The sequence below is a fragment of the Siphateles boraxobius genome, unplaced genomic scaffold (genome assembly GCF_051911475.1).
Source record: "Siphateles boraxobius isolate OS27281-9 unplaced genomic scaffold, OSU_SipBor_1 41, whole genome shotgun sequence".
Lineage (NCBI taxonomy): Eukaryota > Metazoa > Chordata > Actinopteri > Cypriniformes > Leuciscidae > Siphateles > Siphateles boraxobius.
This window is the reverse complement of record NW_027509042.1, coordinates 15,140,594-15,164,703: the sequence shown is the minus strand read 5'-3', so window position 1 is coordinate 15,164,703 and position 24,110 is coordinate 15,140,594. Positions and strand designations below refer to the sequence as shown.

Genomic DNA, 24,110 nt, shown 5'->3' with positions numbered 1-24,110 from the left:
GCGATTCGATTATGATTGAAATTATGTTGGCCAATGCAAGTAATGGAAACGAAACATGAATGTTGTTTATTCACTTTCAGGGACTGACAAGAATGTCCTTCCAGCCATATACCTTTAAACAGCTACAACAGATCATCACGTCAAGGCTAAACAGAGTAAAAGCTTTTGAAGAAGATGCTCTCCAGCTAGTCTCAAGAAAGGTAGGAGCACTTCCTTGTGAAGCCATGTTATCTTAGGCACAGGTGACTGAGGCATTGTGGGTTACCTTTTAAACACTCCAGTAGTTTCTAGGGGTGGGACAAATTATCGATAGGGCAATATATAGTTGTCCTTCTCCATGTGATACGAGAATCGATACGCTGGCGCCAAATATCGATATTTTAGTTGATAAAATAAGCTGCTTTAAACAGATTTCCCTGCTCCCATTGTCGCTACTTCATGGCTCCTCGAGGTTGCGCTCAACATATGAATGAGGGAAATGTGAACTTAAGTTAACTTACCTAAGAAAAAGGTGTTTTTAACGGGATGGCGGACAGCAGTGTGAGTAAATCGATGAGAAAATAATAGATGCCCCAGCCACGTTAAAGTCCAAAGTCAACCAGCAGCTGTGAATGCAATGTTTAAAACAAAACTTCCTTTCTCATCCCTGAGAGCTGTCAGTTTTATGAAGTCAGTTGCTGTATTTATTTGCAAGGACCGGTATTGTGAGCCATGTATCGTATCTTGAGGTACCCTTTTATTCCCACCCCTAGTAGTTTCGGTAACGCTTCCTTTTACAGTCCTGTTCCCCATGTACATACTATGTACTTATTATAGTAATTACAATAGGGTAATAACTAGGTACTAACCCTGAACCTACCCCTAAACCTACCCTTAACCCATGTACTTACCTTATATTACCCAGTACTGTCTTTGGTAAGTACACGAAAGTTAACGCACTATGAAATTAAGCATTATAACCCAGTACTTTCTTAGGTAAGTACACTGCAAGTACACGTAATTTAACGTACTGTAAAAGGAAGCGTTGTTCTATGGCTACCAGGTTGTGGTAATCGCATATCATTAAGAATCAATGAGAGATTATTTGTGGTCTTCTAGGTGGCAGCACTTTCAGGCGATGCGCGACGTTGCCTGGATATCTGCCGACGGGCCACAGAGATTTGTGAGCTCTCTGGAAGTAGCAGTGGATTGGTTGGAATGAGTCATGTGATGGAGGCTTTGGATGAGATGTTCTCCTCTTCCTACATCGCAGCCATCAGGTGAAAATAAAAGTGAAAGAATATGAACTCTCTATAGCCCATTGTTCCTTAATCTTAATGTTAAAATAAGTTACAGAAACCCATTCACGCTGCTCCAGTTGTTTGGCGATAAGTAAAAGAGACTAATTTATTCTGCCTTTTTCAATGTTGTTATTATAGGTGTGCATCTGTTCAGGAGCAGCTTTTCTTGAGGGCTGTAATTGCAGAGTTTCGTCGACTTGGTCTGGAAGAGGCCACTTTCCAACAGGTAGCTAAACTGTTAAATTAACTCATTTATAACAGCCTTTATTCCAATCATGAAACTTGTATGCTAAATACAAATTCGCTCTTCAAGATAATGTCTTAATTCCTGAATTTTCTTTTTTCGCCACAGGTGTTTGTTCAGCACCAGGCACTGTGTCGGGTTGAGGGTTTGCAGCCGGTGAGTGTGTCTGAAGGGCTGGCGGTCTGTCAGAGGCTGGGTTCCTGTCGCCTGCTTCTCCTGGAGGGAAGCCGCCTGGACCTGCTGCTCCGTATCAGACTCAATGTTAGTCAGGATGATGTGCTTTATGCCTTGAAGGCTGACTAAAACTCTCCCCTACTGTGTCTCACGCTCCACCTGCCGACCAGTGTGGATCCCCTCAATGTCTGACCACTTTTTTTGGACATTCAGTGAGCAGATTTTGAATGAGCGTTATTATGAACTGAATGTGAGATATCTTATTAAAGGTTTTGATTAAATTATCAATTTTAATGCTATAAATTATACATATGTAGCTCTATAAGTATGTTTTAAATGTGCCATTTTTGTGTATTGTGATTGTACCTTTTTGCTTTAAATCATGTCTTTCAGTTCACTCTTTAATGTCTTTAGAGCATTTGCACAAATGTTTATTCTAAAGCAATTTTTATGCATTTTAGTGTAGGAGAATAAGACTCACACATTTCTTGTTTAGCATTTAATGACTCTGTCATGTTAAAATGTACAATTTTCATTCGAAGCACCAAAATGTTGGATATTTGTTAGATTTTATTTGTTTGATGTCTTGATACAATAAAGCTGTTGACTGATCAGACCAGATAAGACATTAATTGCTGCTTCTGTTGTAATCAGTACAATATTACAATTATTATAATAACAAATATAGCAAGCATAACTGCTAAAGAGTTTTTATAACAAATACAGCCTAAATGTATAACACAGTACCATTTAAAGAATATTCATGGTTAAATGGTGCTTAAGCTCTATATAAAATATCGGTCACATCCTAAGTTACCAACAGAAAAAAAATTAATATCTCCTTTTCCTAAAGCCACAATACTTCTACATCACATTAGCATGAGACTGGTGTGATAGATATGCTAACCAACTTTGTGTGTTCAAAGTGCAGCTGACTTAATGGCAACTATTTTAAAACCATATAAACCTGGTAAAATGTGTGTGTCCATTTAAAGTCTCCAAGAAAAATATTCTATCTGTAACAATCTCACCCACAGGAATAATGATGACATTCAACTAGAAAAGTAGTCCTACAAAGTTAAAACTTAAATCTCAAATATTTTACTGAAGAGTCAAATGTGTCATGTCTAGTTTTTGTTCCTGAATATTGTTTTCCATCTTAATGATGGTTAAGGTTTATGCATTAAGCAATCTCCAATTTCAGACAGTACAATAACTTCAACAAGTGCTCTGTATAGTCATTGTCTGTTCCTGAAGGTCTCACAGGCCTCTTCTCTCATTCAACAGAAGCTGAGGTGCTTTTGAATTTGTGAGTAAAGCTTCACCCAAAACTCTTAAATATATACATTTTTGTGATTTTATTTATCAAAGATTAAACCTCACTCTACACTTGCTACACATGGTATTGCCGTGATCTCCATATTGGTGTACTGGCGACTAGCTGAGTGATACTCTTCAAGTTTAGACTGTTCTGCCAGAAGGAGATAGGAATGGTTGAGGATATTTGTGGAGCATTCTGGGGAGGTGGTAGAACAGGTACTGGGGCAGGAGTGTGGTTTTTCATTAGTCACATGAGATAAAGCAACATCCCTGTACACATAGTCATTCCCTGTAAAGCATGTGATTTTATCGTTGTTCAAAATCACATAATCTTGAGCCATCTCCAAATCCTCTCTGCAATTTTCCCCATTTTTTTCACCAGATAGGAAGCCAAGCTCAGATGGGGAAAGACAGGTAGACTTCCTATGGGGTTTTACTGTAGCTTCCCTCTCGGGCAGAATCTCCATCACTGATGTAGCAGTGTCATCATCACATTGCTTAATGTTGAATGTTGGCTCCTGAATCGAAGACAGTATGACAGTAATATGAGAAAATCTATTTATTTAAAATCCGTTAAAAAGTTTTCACTTGCAATTCTTCAAATAGCCACAGAAAAAAGTTATATATAAAAAATGCTGATGATAAATAATGATACATTTAAAAAGTAGTCAATTAAAAAATGTTCTCAAAGTAAAAATTATTATCAAAGCTGAAAACAATTACCCAATGTGATCCACTGATATCAGCCAGGAAGCTTTCCAGCACCTTGTTAAGGTTTGGGACTGATGGCCACAAGGACTTCTTGACCTTACTAAAGCAGAAAATTAACCATATATTTTGTATTTCTTAATATTTGCATTCTTTAGATATATTTTTTGTCATAGGTTGCATACAAGTAGTGTTCTAAAATAATCAACAGAGAATTAGATTACCGGAAGTATCTGGAGAATAAAGAGATCATTGCAGAAGCAATGATGAGCAGTGCCGCTGGTATACAAACAATAAAGATCCACTCTGTGATGATAATAAAAGAAACGGTTTAATGAGTTTTCAGGTTGTAATAATGCATTTTGTTCATGACTGAGTCAGATATTTCTACCTTTGTCTAAAGGTAAGAGGACAGTGAGAGGTTTTGACCAGTCACTCCAGTCTCCGCTGTACACAGATTCATTGGGTTGGGCTCGGACCTGGATGGTGTATTGGCACCCTTGGTGCACATCCAGACAAGTGCTGGTCTTTGAACTGAGTGTTGTGAAATCCTACCACAGAATTTAGTTTCAACATGTGTTATGCAACCATTTAATACTCCTATTTCAAAGCAGAAAGAAGACATTGAATAATTGCCATATATGTGTTCTATCCACTTTAAATACTATATATGAAATTCACATGATTTAAACTCACCTTCCACTCACTGTCTCCTTTACGTTGATAACGGATCTGGTACTTAAGATACTGGGAGATCTTCAAAAAGGGTGGATCCCATGTCAAACAAAGCCTTCCTTCCTCAGGCTTTGTTTTCAGACCACCTGGAGGCCTCGTCTTGACTGTCAAAAACAGCAAAGAAACCGACCAATGGGTCTTTGACTGGAATTGGCATTATGATATAATGATGTCATTAGTAATTCAAGAATAATTAGTAACTAAAATTAGCATTTCGAGTCCATTTTTGTAATATTACCCATACAAAGAGTAGTGTGGTACAATGCTGGTCCTGTATTAGATGCCAAGGAACTCTGATATAGGGGAGACCAAGAGCAACACTTTGCTTTAGTTTCTGTAAATCTGTGGTTTTCATGTGGACTCATGTGTATGACACTACTGATATCATTTTCCCACGTTTATATGATACCAGACAGTTAACTTTACTTTAGAAATACAACTTATCGCTAAACTAAATTAAAGGGGACCTATTATGCAAAATTCACTTTTGCATGGTGTTTTGGGCATAAATGTGTCATGGCAGTGTGTGTGCACAACCACCCTGTAGTGATAAATATCCACCCACTCCTTTTTTTTTAAATCCCCATAAACCATAAGCAGTGTCTCCCAACGACCTGTTTTCAGAATGCGGCTTTAGTGACGTCACTAAAGCCACAGGCCCTGCCCACGAGTGTTGACAGACACTGCTGTTTTAACATAGAACTGCCCTGATCGAGTTCACAGCGAGTTGAGAGTTGTTTTTTTAACAGTCTATGGTTGAGAGTTGTACACATCCGCCATTGCTGCACTGACGAGAATGTCTCCCAAGCGTTGTCGGTGTTGTGTAGCTGGATGTATTAATCCACATAGCTCTATTTATTTACTGGAGCGATAGGCCTAACGTTATTGATCATGGCAGTCATTAAAGTGAGAGTGCGCACTTTATTACAGTTCATAGGAGTTTTTTACGGATATACAGTTAACCAGTTTATTAAGCACCCCCTGAAAAGGTGTGTATATTTGTTTACTGTTAGCTGTAACAAGTGTTTTTTGAACTTCGCTGTGTATGTTGATGATAATGGAAGGGAGAGGGAGAGAGGTTATGGATAAGACTTTAATGCGGACTTCTTAAGGGGCTTTCACACAGGACGCGGAATGGTCTGCGCTGGCCGCTGGGTTGAGCGTTGTTCTTCAGAAACAACGTGATTTGCGCTGTGCTGCACTATGCCATATGATATATGGTAAATGGACTGCATTTATATAGCGTTTTCACAGACCCAATGGCCACCAAAGTGCTTTACATATTTGCCTCACATTCACCCATTCACTCACTCATTGATACACCGACAGCGGTGTCAACCATGCAAGGCGCCCTCCCGCTCGTCAGGAGCTGCTGGGGTTAGGTGTCTTGCTCATGGACACCTCGACACTTGGTCAGCTGGAACCGGGGATCGAACCACCAACCTTTCGGTTTGTAGACAACCTACATGAACCACTGAGCCATATGTAATAAATAATGTACACATATAGAATGTTTTATAGAATGTTTTATAATAGTACGCGGTCCGCTACAACAGGCTTGTACTAATAGTTGATAAAAGCAGAATCAGAATCAGAATGAGCTTTATTGCCAAGTGTGCTTGCACACATAATGAATTTGTTTTGGTACTGAGGCTTCCAGTGGACATATACAAATACAAAAACAACAAGAAACATAATACTACAAATTATAAGAATAAAAAATAAAAATATAAATATATGAGAATAAAAGTATCACAGTTGGGTTTAGTCAGAATAGACATTTTCAGAATTACAGATTATGAACATATTTACAGTGTTTTGAATATTATAAATAAATAAATCTACATATAAGTATCACCTGAGTTGATTTCCATTACACGAGAGTAGATGTTAAAACTTCATGCTGATTTGTACTCGGCTTTCGCCAAGATAAGCACCAACTAAGACATAGCTTTACAGTAACCTATGCTTCTCCATCCATTTATGCTTCTTTCCATATGGTGATGTAAATCTCCTTCTGTCTAGTGTTAACACGCGTCAGCACACACAACGGCTGCAACCACAGTGCGGTCCCCCCATTACAACCTTCTGGATTGAGCTGAGTAGGGGCCATCTAGTGGGCACCTTCCGTCCTCAGTGTTTTGTTGACTAGCCCACGACATCTCAAGAGGGCTCGACAGTGACTCCCAGAGTCACCCCCCTCCGTCCCCCACTCAACTCAGCCCAGCTTACTGACCTCTACATCCCCTCTGCTGCTGAGACCTAACCACAATCTCACAATCTCTCCTCAACCCAACCATATGCGCCAACCTGTTTGACTTAGGCTGTCGAGCCCCACTGGTGCGTTAATATGCAGTTTCAGTGGCAACGGTTCCGTATGGCATACCACCTACCGCAAAACACAATATCTGCCCAACCACCCGTCATTCACGCAATCTACACAGGAACGTAATGACTGTAAATACTATACAACCTATACAAATGCAACTCTTGTCCACTGAATCCGACGTCTCTGAGGAACCGGGTTGAAGAGTGTGCCACAAAACCTAGACAACCCACTTCCACTAGATAAACCTGGACTCCCCATCCTCGCTGTTCTGCTTCAGTGGCCGCAGTTTCTTCCTCTCATATGCCTCATCTCCCATGGCACTGTTAACTCTATCAGTTGAACAATGCGTGCTGATCCAGACCACAAAACAATATCTGGTCGTAGGTTATTGGTGGCAATCTCAGGTGGAAAAATAAGCCGTTGATCAAGATCAGCCAGCATCTTCCAGTCCCTAGTAGCTTCCAGTTGTCCTGGGTGAGAATTGGTGTTAGCACCTTTTCTTGGTGGTTGCTCGCTTGGGCGGAGGAATATAGTGTAGGGTCTGGACCAATCAGACACACACTAATTATTCATATTCACTATATTTAATGAATATAAAGGTCTATGAAACTCTCCCCCAAAACTAACCTCACAAATGAAGTTACTTTGTCAGCCGGGTGTCCGGTTACAGAACACTTTAAGACTGATAACAGACTTTACGACCTCAAAGGAATGTGGCCACATGCGCCACATGCTTAAGAGAGAGAGACCATCTTTAATTAAATAAACTTTGCGGTGTTACTCTGATCTATGAAGGAACATGCCTCACAGAAACTGTGATGATTTACTGTCTCGTGTACTATTAGGTATAACAACATGGTATGTTTGATTGGGGTGTATGTGGTTGAACAACCACCCAACGGTCAATATAACCTCACCTGTATCATGCTTCCTAGCAAATTAATCCTCATTTAATGACACACACTTTGATGTACATCACCTTCTCTTAGAATGCAATGTGAATTTGTTATGTCTATTTGAGCTTGAATGAACAGTCTAAGCATGCTGGGGACAAAGACCATAAATCAACTAAGAGCCGCTTCCCCTCTCGGACATGTCACCTTACTCATAGGTCCATTCAAACCTTAGGGGTTGGTTCTTTCTCAGGGTATATCAGAGGCAGGCAACAGTGACCGCCCTCTCTTAGTTTTTTCATCCAGCCGCAACACTGTTCTGGTGAGACTGGGGAGCCCCCTCCCCCTCCACGGGGGCCCCAGGGCCCAGCAGGCCTCGATTCCAACCAGATCCGGCCTCATGGAAAAGAGAGAAGACTCTCTCACAAAGAACCAAGGACAATCTCAGGAGTTTTGGAACAAAGACTCCAACCAACAAAGACTCCAACCAACAACGACTCCAATCACCCATCCTTCCGACTTCCTCACTTCTCCTGGGTGCTCGGCGTGGCCTCAACAGAGTCCCAGGCCTTCACCAAACCAGTCATGCGTTCCTGGAGAAAGAGAACGTTCAACCAACTTCCACTTGACACTGCCGGAACCATCAACGACTCCAATTTTCAACAACTTCAAGAATTGTTCCCATTACAAATGCAAGTATTCAATTCAATGAAATGTGAAAATGAAATTCTGATGGTTCTTCTCATAGACCCTCTTCCAGTTTCCAATTTCATCCTATCACTAACCTATTTATGTATTCATGTGTGTATGTTGTTTAGTTTATTTATATTCATATAAATATCTATATTTAGTTAATAAAACTTGTACATAATATGTATTTGGTTCTGTTTTGTTTGCAATACAAGTCACTTTACGATCACGGTTTTTGCTACTGGCTCAAAGTACTGTACAGGCGAAGAAATAATTATTCTTCGGTGGCCATGGAAGATACCCTTTATTAGAATAAATTAATAATCAAAATAGTTCGTTGGAAGAACTGATTAATTGATTGTAATATTAATTCAGCCACATCAAGTTAATCCAATTAACTGACCCAAATATTTATAATTAATAATAACAAGATATTATTGATTATTAATATTTCCAAAAAGCTGAGTTCCTTACAATAGTCTTCTGCGTTTAATGTTTTACATCCTGTCAAAATGTGCCTTAATGTGGCAGGTGATGAACACAAAGGACAAGAGGGATCCTTTCCTACCCAGAGGTTTAGTTTCTGCGGTGATGGGAGAACATCATATGTTGACCTAATAAGGAAACTGATCCTACTCTCTTCCATTGACCAAAGGTCTTGCCAGCCCAGTTTGCGTTGTTCCACACTCTACAATCTCATCCACTCTCCCTGCTTGGCCTGGGAAACGGCCTTTATACATCTCATCCTCTCCTCCTGCTTTCGCACCTTGTTGACTACCTGCTTCCTCCTTTGAGCTGGGCCTGCCTTGTGCCATTTAGGAGGAGCTAAATTGAGCCCAAAACCCCCTCTTCCATGCTGTACCTGTCCCACGATATCCCCAATTTGAAGGTCAGCCTTTGCCTCTACTACAGATTTCTTTGCTGACCACTTTCTACCAGTTTTTACCACAGGGGCTGCCTCCCTTACACATTTGTTGCGTGACTCTGCTAAAGTCATTTCCAGTCTAACCATGGCACACTTACACTCCTCGGTTAAAGCAGAGATTGGCAGCTGCAATACTCCTTTACTATAAAGTCCCACTCTGCTGAGGCAGCGTGGAATTCCCAACCATTTCCTGATGTATGAACTTATTAACGCTTCCAGCTTATCCACTGTTGTCAAAGAAACCTTGTACACAGTCAGTGGCCACAGCAACCTTGGCAGTAGACCAAACTGAAAGCACCAGAGTTTTAGTTTGCCTGGTAGAGCACAGCTGTTTATGCTCTTCAACCCTTCCACTCTTTGTCGTCTAACTTCTCCCACTCGAACTGTGTCCTTTAGATCCCCATCGTACCATCTCCCAAGACTCTTCACTGGCTTCTCAGAAACTGTTGGTATTGCCTCACCATTAATGAAGAATGTTTTATCTACTACCTTTCCTTTAACTATCGAGATGCCCCTTGATTTAGAGGGCTTAAATTGCATTCGTGCCCAATCAATATTATCTGCTAACTTCCCCAATAACCGATAAGTGCAGGCTACTGTTGTAGTCATGGTAGTCATGTCATCCATGTATGCTCTGATTGGTGGTAGTCGCATCCCAGAAGCCAAGCGCTCTCCTCCTACTACCCATCTTGATGCCCTAATGATTACTTCCATTGCCATGGTAAAAGCCAGTGAAGAAATGGTGCATCCTGCCATTATTCCAACCTCTAAGCATTGCCATGCGGTGCTGAATTTTGGAGTTGAGAAACTAAATTGCAAATCTCCAAAATAGGCTTTCACTAAATTTGTTATTGACATTGGTACTCTAAAAAAATCAAATGCTGCCCAAAGAAGCTCATGTGGCACTGAACCATATGCATTAGCCAAATCCAGGAATGTCACATGGAGCTCCTTCCTCTCCTTTTTAGCTGATTGAATTCGTTGCCAGATAACATTGATGTGTTCTAAGCATCCTGAGAACCCTGGAATGCCCGCTTTTTGAACTGAAGTGTCAATGAAGCCATTCTTTAATAGGTAGGTTGACAATCTCTGCGCAATAATGCTGAAGAAAATCTCACCTTCGACGTTTAATAGTGAAATAGGACGAAACTGACTGATGCTTGTTTCATCTTTTTCTTTAGGTATAAAGACTCCACCTGCTCGGCGCCATGCTCTAGGTACAACCTGCTTTTCCCATGCCACTTTTATCAACTTCCACAGAATTCGTAGAACTCCTGAAGCACTCTTGTACACTCGGTACGGAACTCCATTAGGCCCTGGAGATGATGAAGCCCTTGCCTTTTCACAACCTGCTCTATCTCTATCCACTTAGGTGCACATACCTCCATTTGGTATTCTGGTGGATTGATAGGGGGGATATCTGACGGAATTGCCATAGGCTCATCCCTTTTTGCATCTGTATGCGTTTCCTCCAAATATCCCTCTAGCTCAACCCTAGATGCTTTTAAAGTGCCATTCTTCTCACTGGTGAATAACTTCTTTACGAATTTGTATGGGTCTTTATAGAAATTAGCCCTTGCATGCTCCTTCTTTTTGTAGCTTTTCCGTAGGTGCTCAGCTCTTCGTAATGTTGCAAGCTTCAAAAATCTTTTATGGCCCTTTGTAAGAGATTGAGTCCCTCCTTCTGACTTTGTTCTCCTATTTTCCATTGCTTCCTCAGCTGTCTCCTTTCTCTAACTAACCCTTCAATTTTCTGCTGCCGTCTAGATACAGCAGGAGTAGTTTGTACTTTTTCCTTCCTTTTTTCCACACCAAACTTCTCACTTCCATATGCGTAAATGATGTCCCCAAATTTATCCAGCTTCTTTTCAACTTTACCAAGCACAGGATATTGCACTAAACAGTGGGAGTATTGCACTTAAAGGCATATGCCTTGGGAGGTGTGTTAACTGTTCTGGAGGGAAATGGCCTGTGGGAAGAAATTGTTCCTGTGCCGAGATGTTCTAGTGGCCAGTCATCTGAGTCTCCGTCTTGTCGGTAATAGTTCAAACAGGTGGTGTCCAGGGTGAGTGGAGTCTTTGATGATTTTACCTGCTCTCTTCCTCACTCTGGAAGAGTACAGGTCCTTAACCGTAATTAAACTAGACTACACCTGTTCTATCTAGATAAAGCATATATTATCTGGCTCTGTGGGTATTATTGTCTGACTCCGGGTCGAAATCATAGAGGTTGAAATGAACTGAACATATACTGAGAGTTTATGTTTTGATATCATTCCGTGAGATGAGAGATTGTCCTGACGTGCGAGCTCGTGAGGCTCCGCCCTCTGGGCCGGCGGCAGCTGGTCATTTGCATTTAAAGGCATACACTAAAACGGTGCATTCTGAGCTTCTGAGCCCCAAAAAGTGACAATTTAAACATGCTGTAAAAAATGATCTGTTGGGTAATTTGAGCTAAAACTTCATATACTGTAACGTCTGCCAGAGAGTTTGAAGTCTGCCCAGATGAAGGTTGGGAAAGACAGTGCAAACGAACTGGTTGTCCCACGAGTCTTTTATAGTTTCCTTTCAGTTAAGCACACTCTTAACATACATGTCATAGGTCGAATGTTAACAGAGAAAAGAAAACAATCTGGAAACGCCACAAATAAAAATAGAAGTAAACAGATTAGTAACAGCAGTCAGCGATAGAACGATCATCTTCCTCTTTGCGTGAGCATTCTCACTCTCACTCAGCGTGCGCGCTCACATAAGAACAGCACGCATACAATAACGTACGCCATAGAAGTCATCTTAAAGGCATATAAACATTAATATCATGAACACTATTTAACACTAGGTGGCTGTTACAGATCCCCCCCAGAAAGGTAAAGGCTGCCCTCAGCCGTGCACAACTGAGTACAGCATCATTTCAAACTACCTCATACATGAAAAGTTGCTAAAATAACAGAACCATACAGGAGTATGTATTATTAAAGTACACACTGGCATACATGACAGTACAGATGGACCAAAATACATTGTTTGCAGCGGCATTTTTCAAACAAATGAAAATGTAACCAAACAGAAACATAATATAGGACATATCTTTTTTTTTTTTTTTTTACAAATTCTGTTCTCTTTTTGTGTTCAACAGTGTAACAAACAACATATCAACAGACTAATTATTAATGCAAATTCTCAATTTTCCCCTTTTTTCATTTTGTTTCTGACAGTGTAAAACCTTCTCCCTTTCACATGCATATGAATGCATGTTCATGCATATGAACTCACATTCACATAACTTGAACACTATTTGAGGTCCAGTCTGTCTGTGTGGTACACATTCGTCCACCTATTACTCGACCAGTCTGAGGTGATTCTTGGTGCATGTCGAGGTCTCAAGTCATAGTGGTATCTGTCAAGATCATTATCATTAACAGTCAAGTCATTGTTCTGAGACCCAACGTCAACCTGCAGGTCAGGTAACCAATCAGCACTGTCCACATTTCCAGATAGATCATGAGCACTGGATGTCACAAGGCAACTACAATCATTGTTGATTCCAAAGTCTGTCAGGTCTACGGTAGCACCACCTCTTGTTACCTCCGGCACTTCATCAAGCAAAGAGCTGTCAGTTGATGTTTCTACAACAGAAACCCCTGTGGGCTCAGTTTCTGATTCAACAAGTGGGTCCCAGGTACGAAAAGGAAGCAGATTTACAACATGAAACACACCTGCGTCCGCTCCTGTACTCGCATCTATGAGTCTGTAGTTCACTTCCGACAGTTTTTGTGCAATTCGGTAAGGGCCCGCATATAGAGGTGCTAGCTTAGCCGTGAAGTTTGCCAGCCCATCCGAACGGGGATGAGTCTTTACTCTGACCAACTCATCTACGGAGTAAGACACAGGCCGATGCCTCCGGTCGTAGTACTTCTTCCTTTTATCATGGTTTTCATCCAAAATGGACCTAGCATGATCATGTGCTTCTCTGATCGATGACTCCAAGCTTTCCGGGTATTGGATACCTGGTTCATCCCCACCATCACTGTTCGGCTGAGTGATAATGTCAAGAGGGGTATTCAATTCTCTTCCATACAGCAACATGGATGGGCTTTGGCCAGTGCTTTCGTGTGGTGCAATCCTCAAAGCAAAACAAATTTGGGGCAGGTAACGATCCCAAGCTGTGTGCTTGTTACCGACGTAAGCACGGATGGCAGTTTTCAACGTCCGATTCACCCTCTCCGTTGCATTTGTCTGGGGGTGATACGCAGTTGTAAGTCTGTGTTCCGACCCCAGGGTGGTGAGAACATGCCTGAAGAGTTCACTCACAAACGGTGACCCTCTGTCTGAGATCAGGTAATTAGGTACCCCATGTCGTGCGAACACCTCGCTAAGCAACTTGCTGGCAGCAACTTAGGCAGTCGCTTCTCTTACTGCACTAACCTCCACCCACTTCGAAAAATAGTCCACAAAAACCAGTATGTATGCATTACCGCAGGGTGTGTGCGGTAAAGGACCCACAAAGTCCACCCCAGTATACTCCCAAGGTCTTTGAGGGCGGATGGGAACCATAAACCCAGCAGGTTTCCTCTGGCTTGGTTTTGTGAACTGGCAGAGAGTACAGGAGGCGACATACATCTCAGCGTCAGACGACATTTTCGGCCAGTAAAATCGAAGTTTCAGCCTCGCTATCGTCTTTGTCATACCCAAGTGACCAGCCATTGGGTGATCATGATAATATTCCATCAAACTCCTTTTCATAGACGTAGGTGTGTACAGTTTAAGGCGCTTCATAGGGTGGAGATTACAAGCCACTTTGTCATCCACAAAGTACAGGAGTCCATCCTGGATCTCATACCGAGACAACTCCTCAGTGACACTCTCATCCTGTCCCTCCAACATCCGCAGAAGCTTTCCGGTCTCTGGGTCGTTGAGCTGCAGCTGCCTAATGTGCTCTCGATCCGAAAAAATGACGGGGTAAAGTTGCAGGTCAAGGCCCCCAATACTGGCATAATCAAGTAGAAGTCCCAAGGGTATATTGCCGGAAGGAACAGGGTTACGAGAAAGTGCATCAGGCACTTTGTTACTTGTCCATGGCTTATGGACAATGTCAAAGTCGAAGTCCTGCAATCTGAGAGACCACCTAGCCAGCCGGCCAGAGAGGTTTGGGCGCGACATAAGCCATCTTAAACTGCTGTGATCAGAAAAGATAGTCACGTGTAGACCCTCAATATAAGGCTTGAAGTGTTCAAGGGCCCAGATGACTGCTAAGCACTCTTTTTCCGGAGTAGAATAGTGTTTTTCAGACTTATGCAGGGTACGACTTGCATAGGCCACCACAACATCCCTGCTATTGCTGTCCTTTTACATGAGTGCGGCGCCAAGTCCACTGTCGCACGCATCCGCATGGATAGAGAAAGGAAGAGAAAAGGCGCAGAAGTCAGCTTTTCTTTGAGAAAATTCATGACCGTCTGACATTCATTTGACCATACAAAGGGAACATCCGTCCTGGTCAACGCAAAGAGTGGCTAAGCATGGCGGGCATAATCATAGATGAAATGCCTATAATAGCTGGTCATTCCCAGAAACTGTCTGACTTGTTTCACATTAGCTGGGGTATGGAAGTCCATCACTGCCTTCACTTTCTCCTCATTTGGCAGGATACCATTCCGGGTTATCTTATAACCTAGAAAGGTGAGTTCGCTCCTGCAGAACTGGCACTTTGCAAGCTTAATAGACAGTCCTGCAGATTCCAGCCTGGTAAGAACACCTCTCAGGTCCACAAGGTGCTGCTCGAAAGTAGGCGACGATATTGTCTAAGTATACGATAAGCACATGACTTGTAGATGAGACCCGCAAGGACTGTGTTCATACGCCTCTGGAATGTGGCGGGCGCATTGCACAATCCAAAAGGTAAGACCCGAAACTGAAATAACCCACAGTGGGAAATGAAAGCAGTCTTTGGCTTGGAGTTCTCCGCCACCGCCACCTGCCAGTAGCCTCTGGCCAAGTCAATGGTTGAAATAAAAGTCCCTCTAGCCAGGAACTGAAGAGATTCATCAATCCTCGGGAGGGGATAAGAGTCTTTGACAGTGAGCTTATTTAGTGCACGATAGTCGACACAGAACCTTGGCTCTCCTGAATGTTTTGGGACAATTACAATTGGGACAGCCCAAGGACCAGAGGCAGGTTCAATTATTCCTTCCTTCAACATGTCCTTGATTTGAGACTCAATGAGTTCCTTTTTAGCAGGAGAAGTGCGGTACGGGGCTAGGTGAACCGGTTTTGCATCACCCGTAACTTTTACTTGCTCCACTAGAGAGGTGCATCCTAAATGTCCATCAAACAACCCGCTGAAGGTCTTGAGCATTTCAGTCAATTTGTTTTTCTGCTCATTTTTTAGGGATGATTCTTCAACCTTCTCAGACAGGGCAGAAGAATCAAAATCCAGGCAAGACAAATCAGGATTCATCAGACGGAACACTAAATCGAAACTGAAGATCTCAACATAAAATCCATTCCCAAGATAACGGGAGAAGAAAGATTATGGACAACAGCAAAGCGGTGATAGAAACGCTGGCCCATGAAACCCAAAGACAACCAAATGACACCCAGCGGACAACAGGATGCTCCATCTGCAAGCTGAACCGGAGGTGCAGACCACGGTTTTAATCGCACGTCCCCCCAGGAATAGTCTGGACAACCGCTGATTGCACCGCAGAGAGAGAAGCACCAGTGTCAAGAGTTGCATCAAAAACTTGTCCATAAAGATTAACCTTCACTCTGAACGGGGTATTCCAACAAGATGTGGAAACATTATCCTCCACATGACACAGCTCAGGTTGATCACTCATGGAATCATCAGGTAAACAAGGCACATTTATCTTCTGGAGGGAGGATTGCCCCGTCTGAACGTCCTCCCTCCCCTGAAGTTTCCCCTCTGGGCAAAGTCTGAGACCACATTTCCTTCACCAATGGCTTGGTCAGAGCCATCCATCCCTCCCACGTCCGACACTCTGTTGACTGTATCTCTTGGTAGTTCAGGGGGCTCCATTGGAGAACAACGGGGCTTTGCTCCTGAACTACAATTTGGGCACGTACGAGTGTGAATCCTGGCAAGGAGCACTTAAAACAGTGAACATCCTTTGTGGGCGTAATGCTAGCATGCAATAGAAGGTCCATGACTGACGGTATGGGTGTGCCATAAAGAGCAACTCTATATTTCTCAAGCACATTCTTCTGTATCAAGTCTATTTGGTCTAGTTGAGGTGGAGGGAACTTTCGCCTACGAAACTCATCCAACATATGAGCGACAAAAGTCGGCAGTGGCTCATTAGGCATCTGCATACGGTCATAAATGCCCCTCAGGACACGTTCTTGATTGTCCGAAGGCAGAAAGACTGTCCTAAAGAACTCACAGAACTGATTCCAAGTGGTCAAATGTGTGCTAAGTGCTGCAAACCGTTTTCTTGGCTTTTTTGACAGAAAACGTGGGAGCTCAAGGAGAATTTGGGCATCTGTGAGGTCCTGTGTTCATTGAGTGACTGAAGCCATTCCTCAGGATTCAATGAACCATCTGCAGCGAACACGTGTGGCTCAAGTCGTGATTGGTGAAGCATAGTAGTAAGTGCATTTGCTGTTGCACTCATATCCACAGTGACTGGCTGAGCAAATGTAGGTGCATTACTATAAGTTCACATTCACTGGCACTGACCTTGGAGCCGTCGACTTAACCTGCACCAAACTGTAAGGCGTTGAGCTGGCTCGGGGAGCTGGTTGTGGGGTAACAGGCACGGTACACTCTTGAAGTGTCAAGCGGTCCATCATGTCTTTTTGTAGGTCAATCGAGTCGTGAAGGCACCCCTGCAGCAGTGCCACTTCTGCTTGTAACAGCTTGACTTGAGACCGTAAATCTCCAACAGTATACTGTGATGCCTCCTGTTGTAGAAAAGAGTCTGCATCTGTGGGCCAGTCAGTTAGGTCAGACTGAAAGTCAGGGTGAGTAGCCATTATGTATGAAAACACAACCCAATCAATTAAATCAAATAGTAAATCAAAACACAGTAAATTTACACAAATATATGAGTCAAAATCAATAATAACTCAGTAAAATGTTACTTTTCCACACCCACAAGAAAACAGCAGTATTTACGTAAATAAAATGTTCTCAGAAAATTAACATGTGCCTTGATTTCCCCCGTTAACTGCAAACCAAGATATGTTTTCCAACAGTGTAACACAGCAATGTGACCCACATAAAAAAAAAAGAATAAAAAAAAGAAAAAAGAAAAACAAAGTGTCCTTGCCAATAGCGATCTATTCCGCACGTGCTGGCTTGAAATGAGCAGACACGCACACAAAAACTAGAAAAGAAAAACTGTGTCCCAGACGTGTTTCACACAATCTTCACTTTTCACCTGTCCTTATCGGCACTCCTGCATAAATGTCCGATCAACACAAAAAAAAAAAAAATATATATATATATATATATTTTTTTTTTTTATGTACCGATGCAGTAGGCTACAATTAGGGTGGCCATACGTCCGGATTTTAGCCGGACAGTCCGGATTTTAACCCCCCTGTCCAGCGTCCTGCGCAGCCTCAAGCCGTACACTCATTTGTCCTCCTTTTTGGAGTTGATCTGAATTGTTTAAAAAAATTTACCTATAAAAATCCTGCATATTGATAGCGACTCCCTGATGCCCATAAATTAGTTAAAATCTCCTACATAGGCGCGGGAATCCCCTTCTATGAAGGTCGACATATTGTTACGTCATGTTTCTACCGTAGCCGACAGCGAACAAACAGCGTTACAGAGCGTGTTTCGTCACTACCTTGAAAGAGAAGCCGCAGAAAGCTAGAAGCTAGCCATAAACACCGTGAGTAATGACTTTTCCCTTGTCAGTGGTGTAAAATATGTAGTTGGATTGTTTCATGTAACTTAATTCTTCTCCCTCGCTGTGTTATGGCTTTGCTATGTGGGGATAAATGTGCTGGTTACGTTCGTGAGACAGCTGATTAGCACTCTTGTCATTGACCGTAAAACAGTTACAGGAATCACCAACCCGTCGATCTGGGAAGCATTTTAAGTCGATCGAGTTTCCAAAATTAGAGAAAAAAAGCCTATTTTGTGTAGTAAATGGTGTCTAGGGGATGCGGAGACGCGCGCGCTGTTACAATCACGTTATTTTTGCCGCAGGCAGCTTTGGGCTCATGCGGACGCGTCCAGTATAAACAAGGCTTAACGCTTTAACCAGCTCAGCCACAGTAACAGCTCATATTAGCCAGCTAAACTTTTACTACACTGTTAGAAAAAATATATAGTTGCATAGTTTCATGTGGTTCTTCTCCCTCGCTGTATTATGGGTTTTCTATTTGGGGAGAAATGTGCTGGTTACGTTCGTGAGACAATCAACTAATTACTATTATTATATTAAGTATTAAGACCCTTGATCCTCACCTGACTATGGCTTTGTAAACTTTATCGATGATGTGGTTTATAATGGACTGTGGTACAGAAACTTGGTTTACTCTGGCTATTCTCTGCCGTCTCAGACGACGATGTTTGTCCCGTTTTCGCCACGGTAGCTTCTTCGAAAGGGAGAGGTGAGCGGTGGGCTGAGCCCTTAGTGTAAACTCGCAACCGAACCGCTAGATGTCGCTAAAAGTCACACACTGCACCTTTAAGGAGAAAAAGCGAACGGACTGCTTCCCCAAACTCGCACTGGGCCCCGCCCATTCATGAAAGTACATGAAAACATGAACATCAGTTTAAATGTTGTACATGTATGGTTAATTTTTTTAAATCAACCACTATCCCCATTTAATTTTAAGCATTTAATTAAAAATAAACAAATAGGAAAATAAAATAAAAAAGTCTCCACTATCGGCATGTATTCACATGGTAATGAATGGTTAACATATTCAATACTTCACTCAGTATATAGGATGTGTTTCAAAAATATAAAATGTTGGAGATTGAGAGTATTTGGACAACATATGGGTGCAAAAATGACTTTCAACCATTTCTTTCACACTTACTGCTTCTGTTCATTCGGAAAGTCTCTTCATAAAAAGTTCGACCATATGGTTGCAATCCAGCACTGAGGAAAAACTGATAGACACTGGATTCCTGGCCATTTAGGACACACTGGTGGACAGTGTTGTTGTCTTTGGAACACAACTTCCAAATGTCCCATGAACTTCTGAAACACAAGACAAGAAGGATTACAGTTAATGAATCAAACTAACTGCTTTACTTTGACTTCTGTAAGAGAGGACATTAAAAAACATAACACCTGTTCATTTGCCTGTAGTGGAAGCTGTATCTGCCGTCATCATATAATTCTCCTCTCCATTTGCACAATGCTTGACTCAGATCAGGAGTGTGGCACCTCAATTCTATGTCACCTGAAAATTAACCAGATACTGAAAGGTGATTGGCAATCACTGTTTTTTTTACCTGTACCTTTCTTTGTTTGTAATTGTTAAAGGAATAGTTCACCTGAAAATTAACTTTCTGTCATAATTTACTTGCTCTCATGTTCCAAACCTGTATGACCTTTCTTCAGTGGAACACAAAATGAGCTATTAAACAGAATGACAGCCTCAGTATCCATTCACTTTTCTTATATTGGAAAAAAAATGCAATGAAAATGACTGAATCCCAAACATTCTGGCTGTCTTCCTTCAAAGAAACAAAGTCATACAGGTTTTTTAAAAAGATGCGAGTGTGTAACTGTAAATGACGAAATAATGTTCAATTTGGTGTGAGCTATACCTTTAGGATTTGAATTAAGGAAAGGAATTAATGCTTGCTTAAAGCTAAACAGAATCTTTATTATTACAATGATTTTATTGCTGACAGTGTCAACAAAAAGTATGGATATTAAGTTATGCTTAAAAATGTTATGTCTTAGCATTATAAAACATGTCAAAACATTCATTTTCAGGTAAAACCAAAGTGATTCTCTTGGACCTACTGACTTTTAATGTTAGTCATTTTGACCTTGTTTTATTAATCCTAATATGTAGCCCTATAGGAAAAGCTCTGATTCGTAGTGTAGCCTACTAATTTATTTTTGTCTTTTAATTTAATGTTCTGATTTTGCATAGGGTACAGCACTTCAGCCAATCAGGGTTCTTTTAAATGTGTTTTTTTTTTTTTAAAAAGAAAAGAAAATGAAATGAAATTAAACAAGTGGATTTTTTATCACTCCACCTGGAAACAAGGAGCAGGCTGCAGTTCATAAAACAACGCCGTGTTCTCTTGTTTTTGAAGTAATTTTAACTTTTTGGCTCATGCAAGAGACGCTAAAAAATCAGCGAGAAGATACGGGGTGGAACGCTAAGCTAAAGACGTCCAGTAGTGAAGTGGAGCGCAAAAACGCGTTGGTTCTGTGTGAACCGGAAGATACCAGACTGATACTGAAGAACTCATGAAAGGTTAATCGCATTTTATTTAAAACACAATTGAAAACTCTTCTATTTAAAGAGGCTTTTAGCTAGACTGTAGGGTGGTTAGGCCAGTCTGAAGTGTATTTATGTTTGTTTCGGTTTCTGCTTAAGTTATTTAAATTGGATCATGTATTGTATTAATGTTGCGTTTTCTCCTTTCGTTGTGAAGCACTTTGTGATTCTTATCTGTGAAATGTGCTATATAAATACATTTTACTTACTTACTTACTTACACATGCTCTTTTCAGCTCTCACCTGCTGTTTGTGGCACCATTGCTGTTACAGGACTTGACCAATCACTCCAAAACATGTTTAAATCACTAGGCTTCGCTCTCATTTGAACTGTGCAGTTTTCTCCAGCGACCAAAGAGACTAGCTTATGCGGGGGTTTTGACACCTGTGAGGAGTGAATATAGATAGCATTTACTAGGCTAAATGAACTGCTATTAATAGGCTATAGTTACTGCTGATACAGTAACATTTCAAAAAGGATGTGTCAAACTCACCTGTCCAACTGTCCTTGACGTGTGTTTGGAGCTGTAACGAATTTCATAATGTGCACGATTTCTTGTTTTTTTCCATTTAACTAACAATTGGCCCACCTCGCCAGTTAGATGAACAGATATATTTGATGGAGGATACAGTAGATCTGGGAGGAAGACATAAGCAGATATATATTTAATTTGATTTCATAAACTATACAGGAACGAAAACTGCAGAGTAAATTCATAAGAGCATCTGTAGCACTTACGCTGATTCTCCACATTGACAGTGCGATTGTAGACGGTTGTGTTGGTGTCTCTGTCTATCACTATGAGTTGTGTGTCGATAAACAAAAAGACACCACTCGATGGGAATGTGCAAATATACAGGTCCTTCTCCTCATAAATTTGTTGTTTCACATCACATCTATTTTCTTTTCTGTTTGACACAAACATGTTTGCTTGAAGCTGGTCCGCAACCACCATAGAAATTAAAGTGGGATGCCCCCCCAATCCCATTTTTCATATGATCTACTGATTTTTCAATCGTTTTTTCAATGACCGATTCATAATTGCAAATAATAATATATAATAATATATTTTATGAAATATTTTATGAAAATCAGTAAAATATCATATGCAATGTTATATATTTTAATATAGAAGATGAAAGTACTTTGAACCCTTACTGATTAATTATGTAGAGAAAATAATAGGACTTTCCAACAGGTGCTTCCCAAAAACAAGTGAAGTCATCTTGATCTCTGGTGAAACATTTTGGGTCCTTATCCATGGCCAAGATAGCAAACTCTAAAAAGAAGAAAACCGTTTCAGTTACAGAACTGATAAAATGCATAGTTTCAATGCATGTAGCATTTTACACTTTGCTCTATAAATAAACCTCAACATTCATGTCTTGAATTAACTCTTGATTTTCACTTCTATAACACAACTAGAACAATTATAATAACTCCTTGGCAAAACTAACTCATAAAATATATAAAAATTATAATTTGTTACATTTATATAGAGCTTTTCTGGGTACTCAAAGCGCTTCACATATGGACGGGGAATCTCCTCAACCACCACTAATGTGCAGCATCCACCTGGATGATGCGACGGCAGCCATATTGCGCCAGAACACCCACCTCACACCAGCTTATTGGTGGAGAGGAGACAGAGTGATGAAGGCAATCAGTATATGGGGATGATTAGGATGGACAGAGGCCAATGGGCAAATTTGACCAGCATTCCGGGGTTGAACCCCTACACTTTTTTCCGAAGGACATCCTAGGATTTTTAATGACCACAGAGAGTCAGGACCTCAGTTTAACGACTCATCCAAAGGACGGTGCTCTTTGACAGTATAGTGTCCCCATCACTATACTGGGGTGTTAGGACGCACACAGGCCAGATTGTGAGCACCCCCCTGCTGGCCTCACTAACATCTCTTCCGGTAGCAACCTAGTTTTCCCAGGTCTCCCATCCAGGTACTGACCAGGCTCAGCCCTGCTTAGCTTCAGTGAGCAACCAGTCTTGGGCTACAGGGTGATTTGGCTGCTGGCATGTATGCAGGTAACACGTTACAATAAGGTTTTATTAGTTAACATTACAGGGTTCCTACACATTTTCAATTTCAAAATTCCATACTTTTCCAGACTTAAATTTCCAAACCTCTCTGTAGATTGTCCTACCATATTTAACATAAAGGGTTCATACAGCATTATTTTCAGCTTTATATTTGGTATAAAGTACAGTCATCTGTAAATATTGTCTCCGTTTGTTTTCATTGATTTTCTTGAAGTGATAACATACAGAGCCCCTAAAATAAAATAATAAAAGAAATATACAGACTTTTGCATGTACACGAGAAACTTTTTCGTGCCCTCAATATACTGTTGGAAAGTGTTACAGGCTCTGTAATACGGAGCTAAGAATATTGTGAGAAGAAACCTAAAACGCTTTAACCTGCATTTTTGCATAATTGAAAATTGCACCTTGAATTCATTCAGTCGTGTTTGACAATCACTAAAGAATCACTAAACATGCTGCCATGAAAACATATTTTTTTCATGTGTTTTCAATACATTTTTCTTGTATGATAAATTTATTTTCATTAAATTTGTAATTTTCTTTTATAGAAAACTAAATGGGGACAATAGTCTGGAAATGCAAATATTTTTCCATACTTTGCTTTATTTTTTCGATACTTTTCCAGACCTGTAAATTACTCAAATAAATTTCCATACTTTTCCTAACTGCGTAGGAACCCTGACATTAGTTAACTACATTAGTTAGCTAAATTAGTTAACATGAACTAATAATGAACTGCACTTCAACAGCATTTATTACTCTTTGTTAAAGTTTATTTCAACATTTACTAATACATTATTAAAATCAAATGTTGTATTTGTTAACATTAGTTAATGCACTGTGAACTAACATAAACAGCTGTATTTTTATGAACTAACTTTAACAAAGATTAATAAATACTGGAAAAAAATATTGCTAGTAGTTAGTTATAGTTCATGTTAGTTAAAATTATATATATATATATATATATATATATATATATATATATATAAGTGAAAAATACAATAAATAAGTGAGAAATACAATATATAATGGAAAAATCTATTAAAAAAAATATATCTGACCAACTCACTCTTTTGTCTTACCTTGCTTTGATAGGTGAAACTTTAAATGCACCTGTTTGATCAGACAGGAAAGGAGAATCCACCATGTGAGCACCAGATCCATTATGTACACAGGTGATCCATACACAACACTTTTTTTTTTAAAGTGTCTAGATATGTTTGTGTTTAGTACTTAATGTTTAAAGGAGAGGGCGGGGAGGTTGGTAGGTGGTCATCTGACAGGGCCCAATGCAAT

General features: G+C 40.7%; 2 protein-coding genes across 2 annotated transcripts in view; one reads left to right on the top strand and one right to left on the bottom strand.

Annotated features, from left to right (window-relative positions):
- orc1 (origin recognition complex, subunit 1) overlaps nucleotides 1-2,324 on the top strand; it is an 18,868-nt gene extending 16,544 nt beyond the window's left edge. Inside the window, exons 16-19 of the mRNA XM_077198552.1 lie at nucleotides 81-200; nucleotides 1,099-1,259; nucleotides 1,419-1,506; nucleotides 1,633-2,324. Coding sequence (XP_077054667.1) covers nucleotides 81-200; nucleotides 1,099-1,259; nucleotides 1,419-1,506; nucleotides 1,633-1,827 — 564 coding nt within the window. The 3' untranslated portion in view covers nucleotides 1,828-2,324. The remainder of the gene's footprint in view (nucleotides 1-80; nucleotides 201-1,098; nucleotides 1,260-1,418; nucleotides 1,507-1,632) is intronic.
- Nucleotides 2,183-24,110, bottom strand: mpl (MPL proto-oncogene, thrombopoietin receptor). The gene is made up of 12 exons (XM_077198553.1): nucleotides 23,897-24,110; nucleotides 21,908-22,028; nucleotides 21,488-21,657; nucleotides 21,243-21,385; nucleotides 20,992-21,133; nucleotides 19,578-19,689; nucleotides 19,321-19,484; nucleotides 4,423-4,565; nucleotides 4,118-4,277; nucleotides 3,951-4,032; nucleotides 3,742-3,829; nucleotides 2,183-3,536 (listed from the first exon to the last, which is right to left on the bottom strand). The coding sequence occupies exons 1-12, from the start codon at nucleotides 23,976-23,978 to the stop codon at nucleotides 3,078-3,080; spliced, it is 1,866 nt and encodes a 621-aa protein (XP_077054668.1). The 5' UTR covers nucleotides 23,979-24,110; the 3' UTR covers nucleotides 2,183-3,077.

What these genes read in the sequence shown, in the direction of transcription:
- mpl (XM_077198553.1), bottom strand. Translation starts at nt 23,978, where the DNA reads ATGGATCTGGTGCTCACATGGTGGATTCTCCTTTCCTGTCTGATCAAA. An exon ending in CCTCTTACCTTTAGACAAAG is followed by an intron (nt 4,033 to 4,117) that starts GTAGAAATATCT and finishes TTATCATCACAG; the next exon opens with AGTGGATCTTTATTGTTTGT. An exon ending in TTATTCTCCAGATACTTCCG is followed by an intron (nt 3,830 to 3,950) that starts GTAATCTAATTC and finishes TTTCTGCTTTAG; the next exon opens with TAAGGTCAAGAAGTCCTTGT.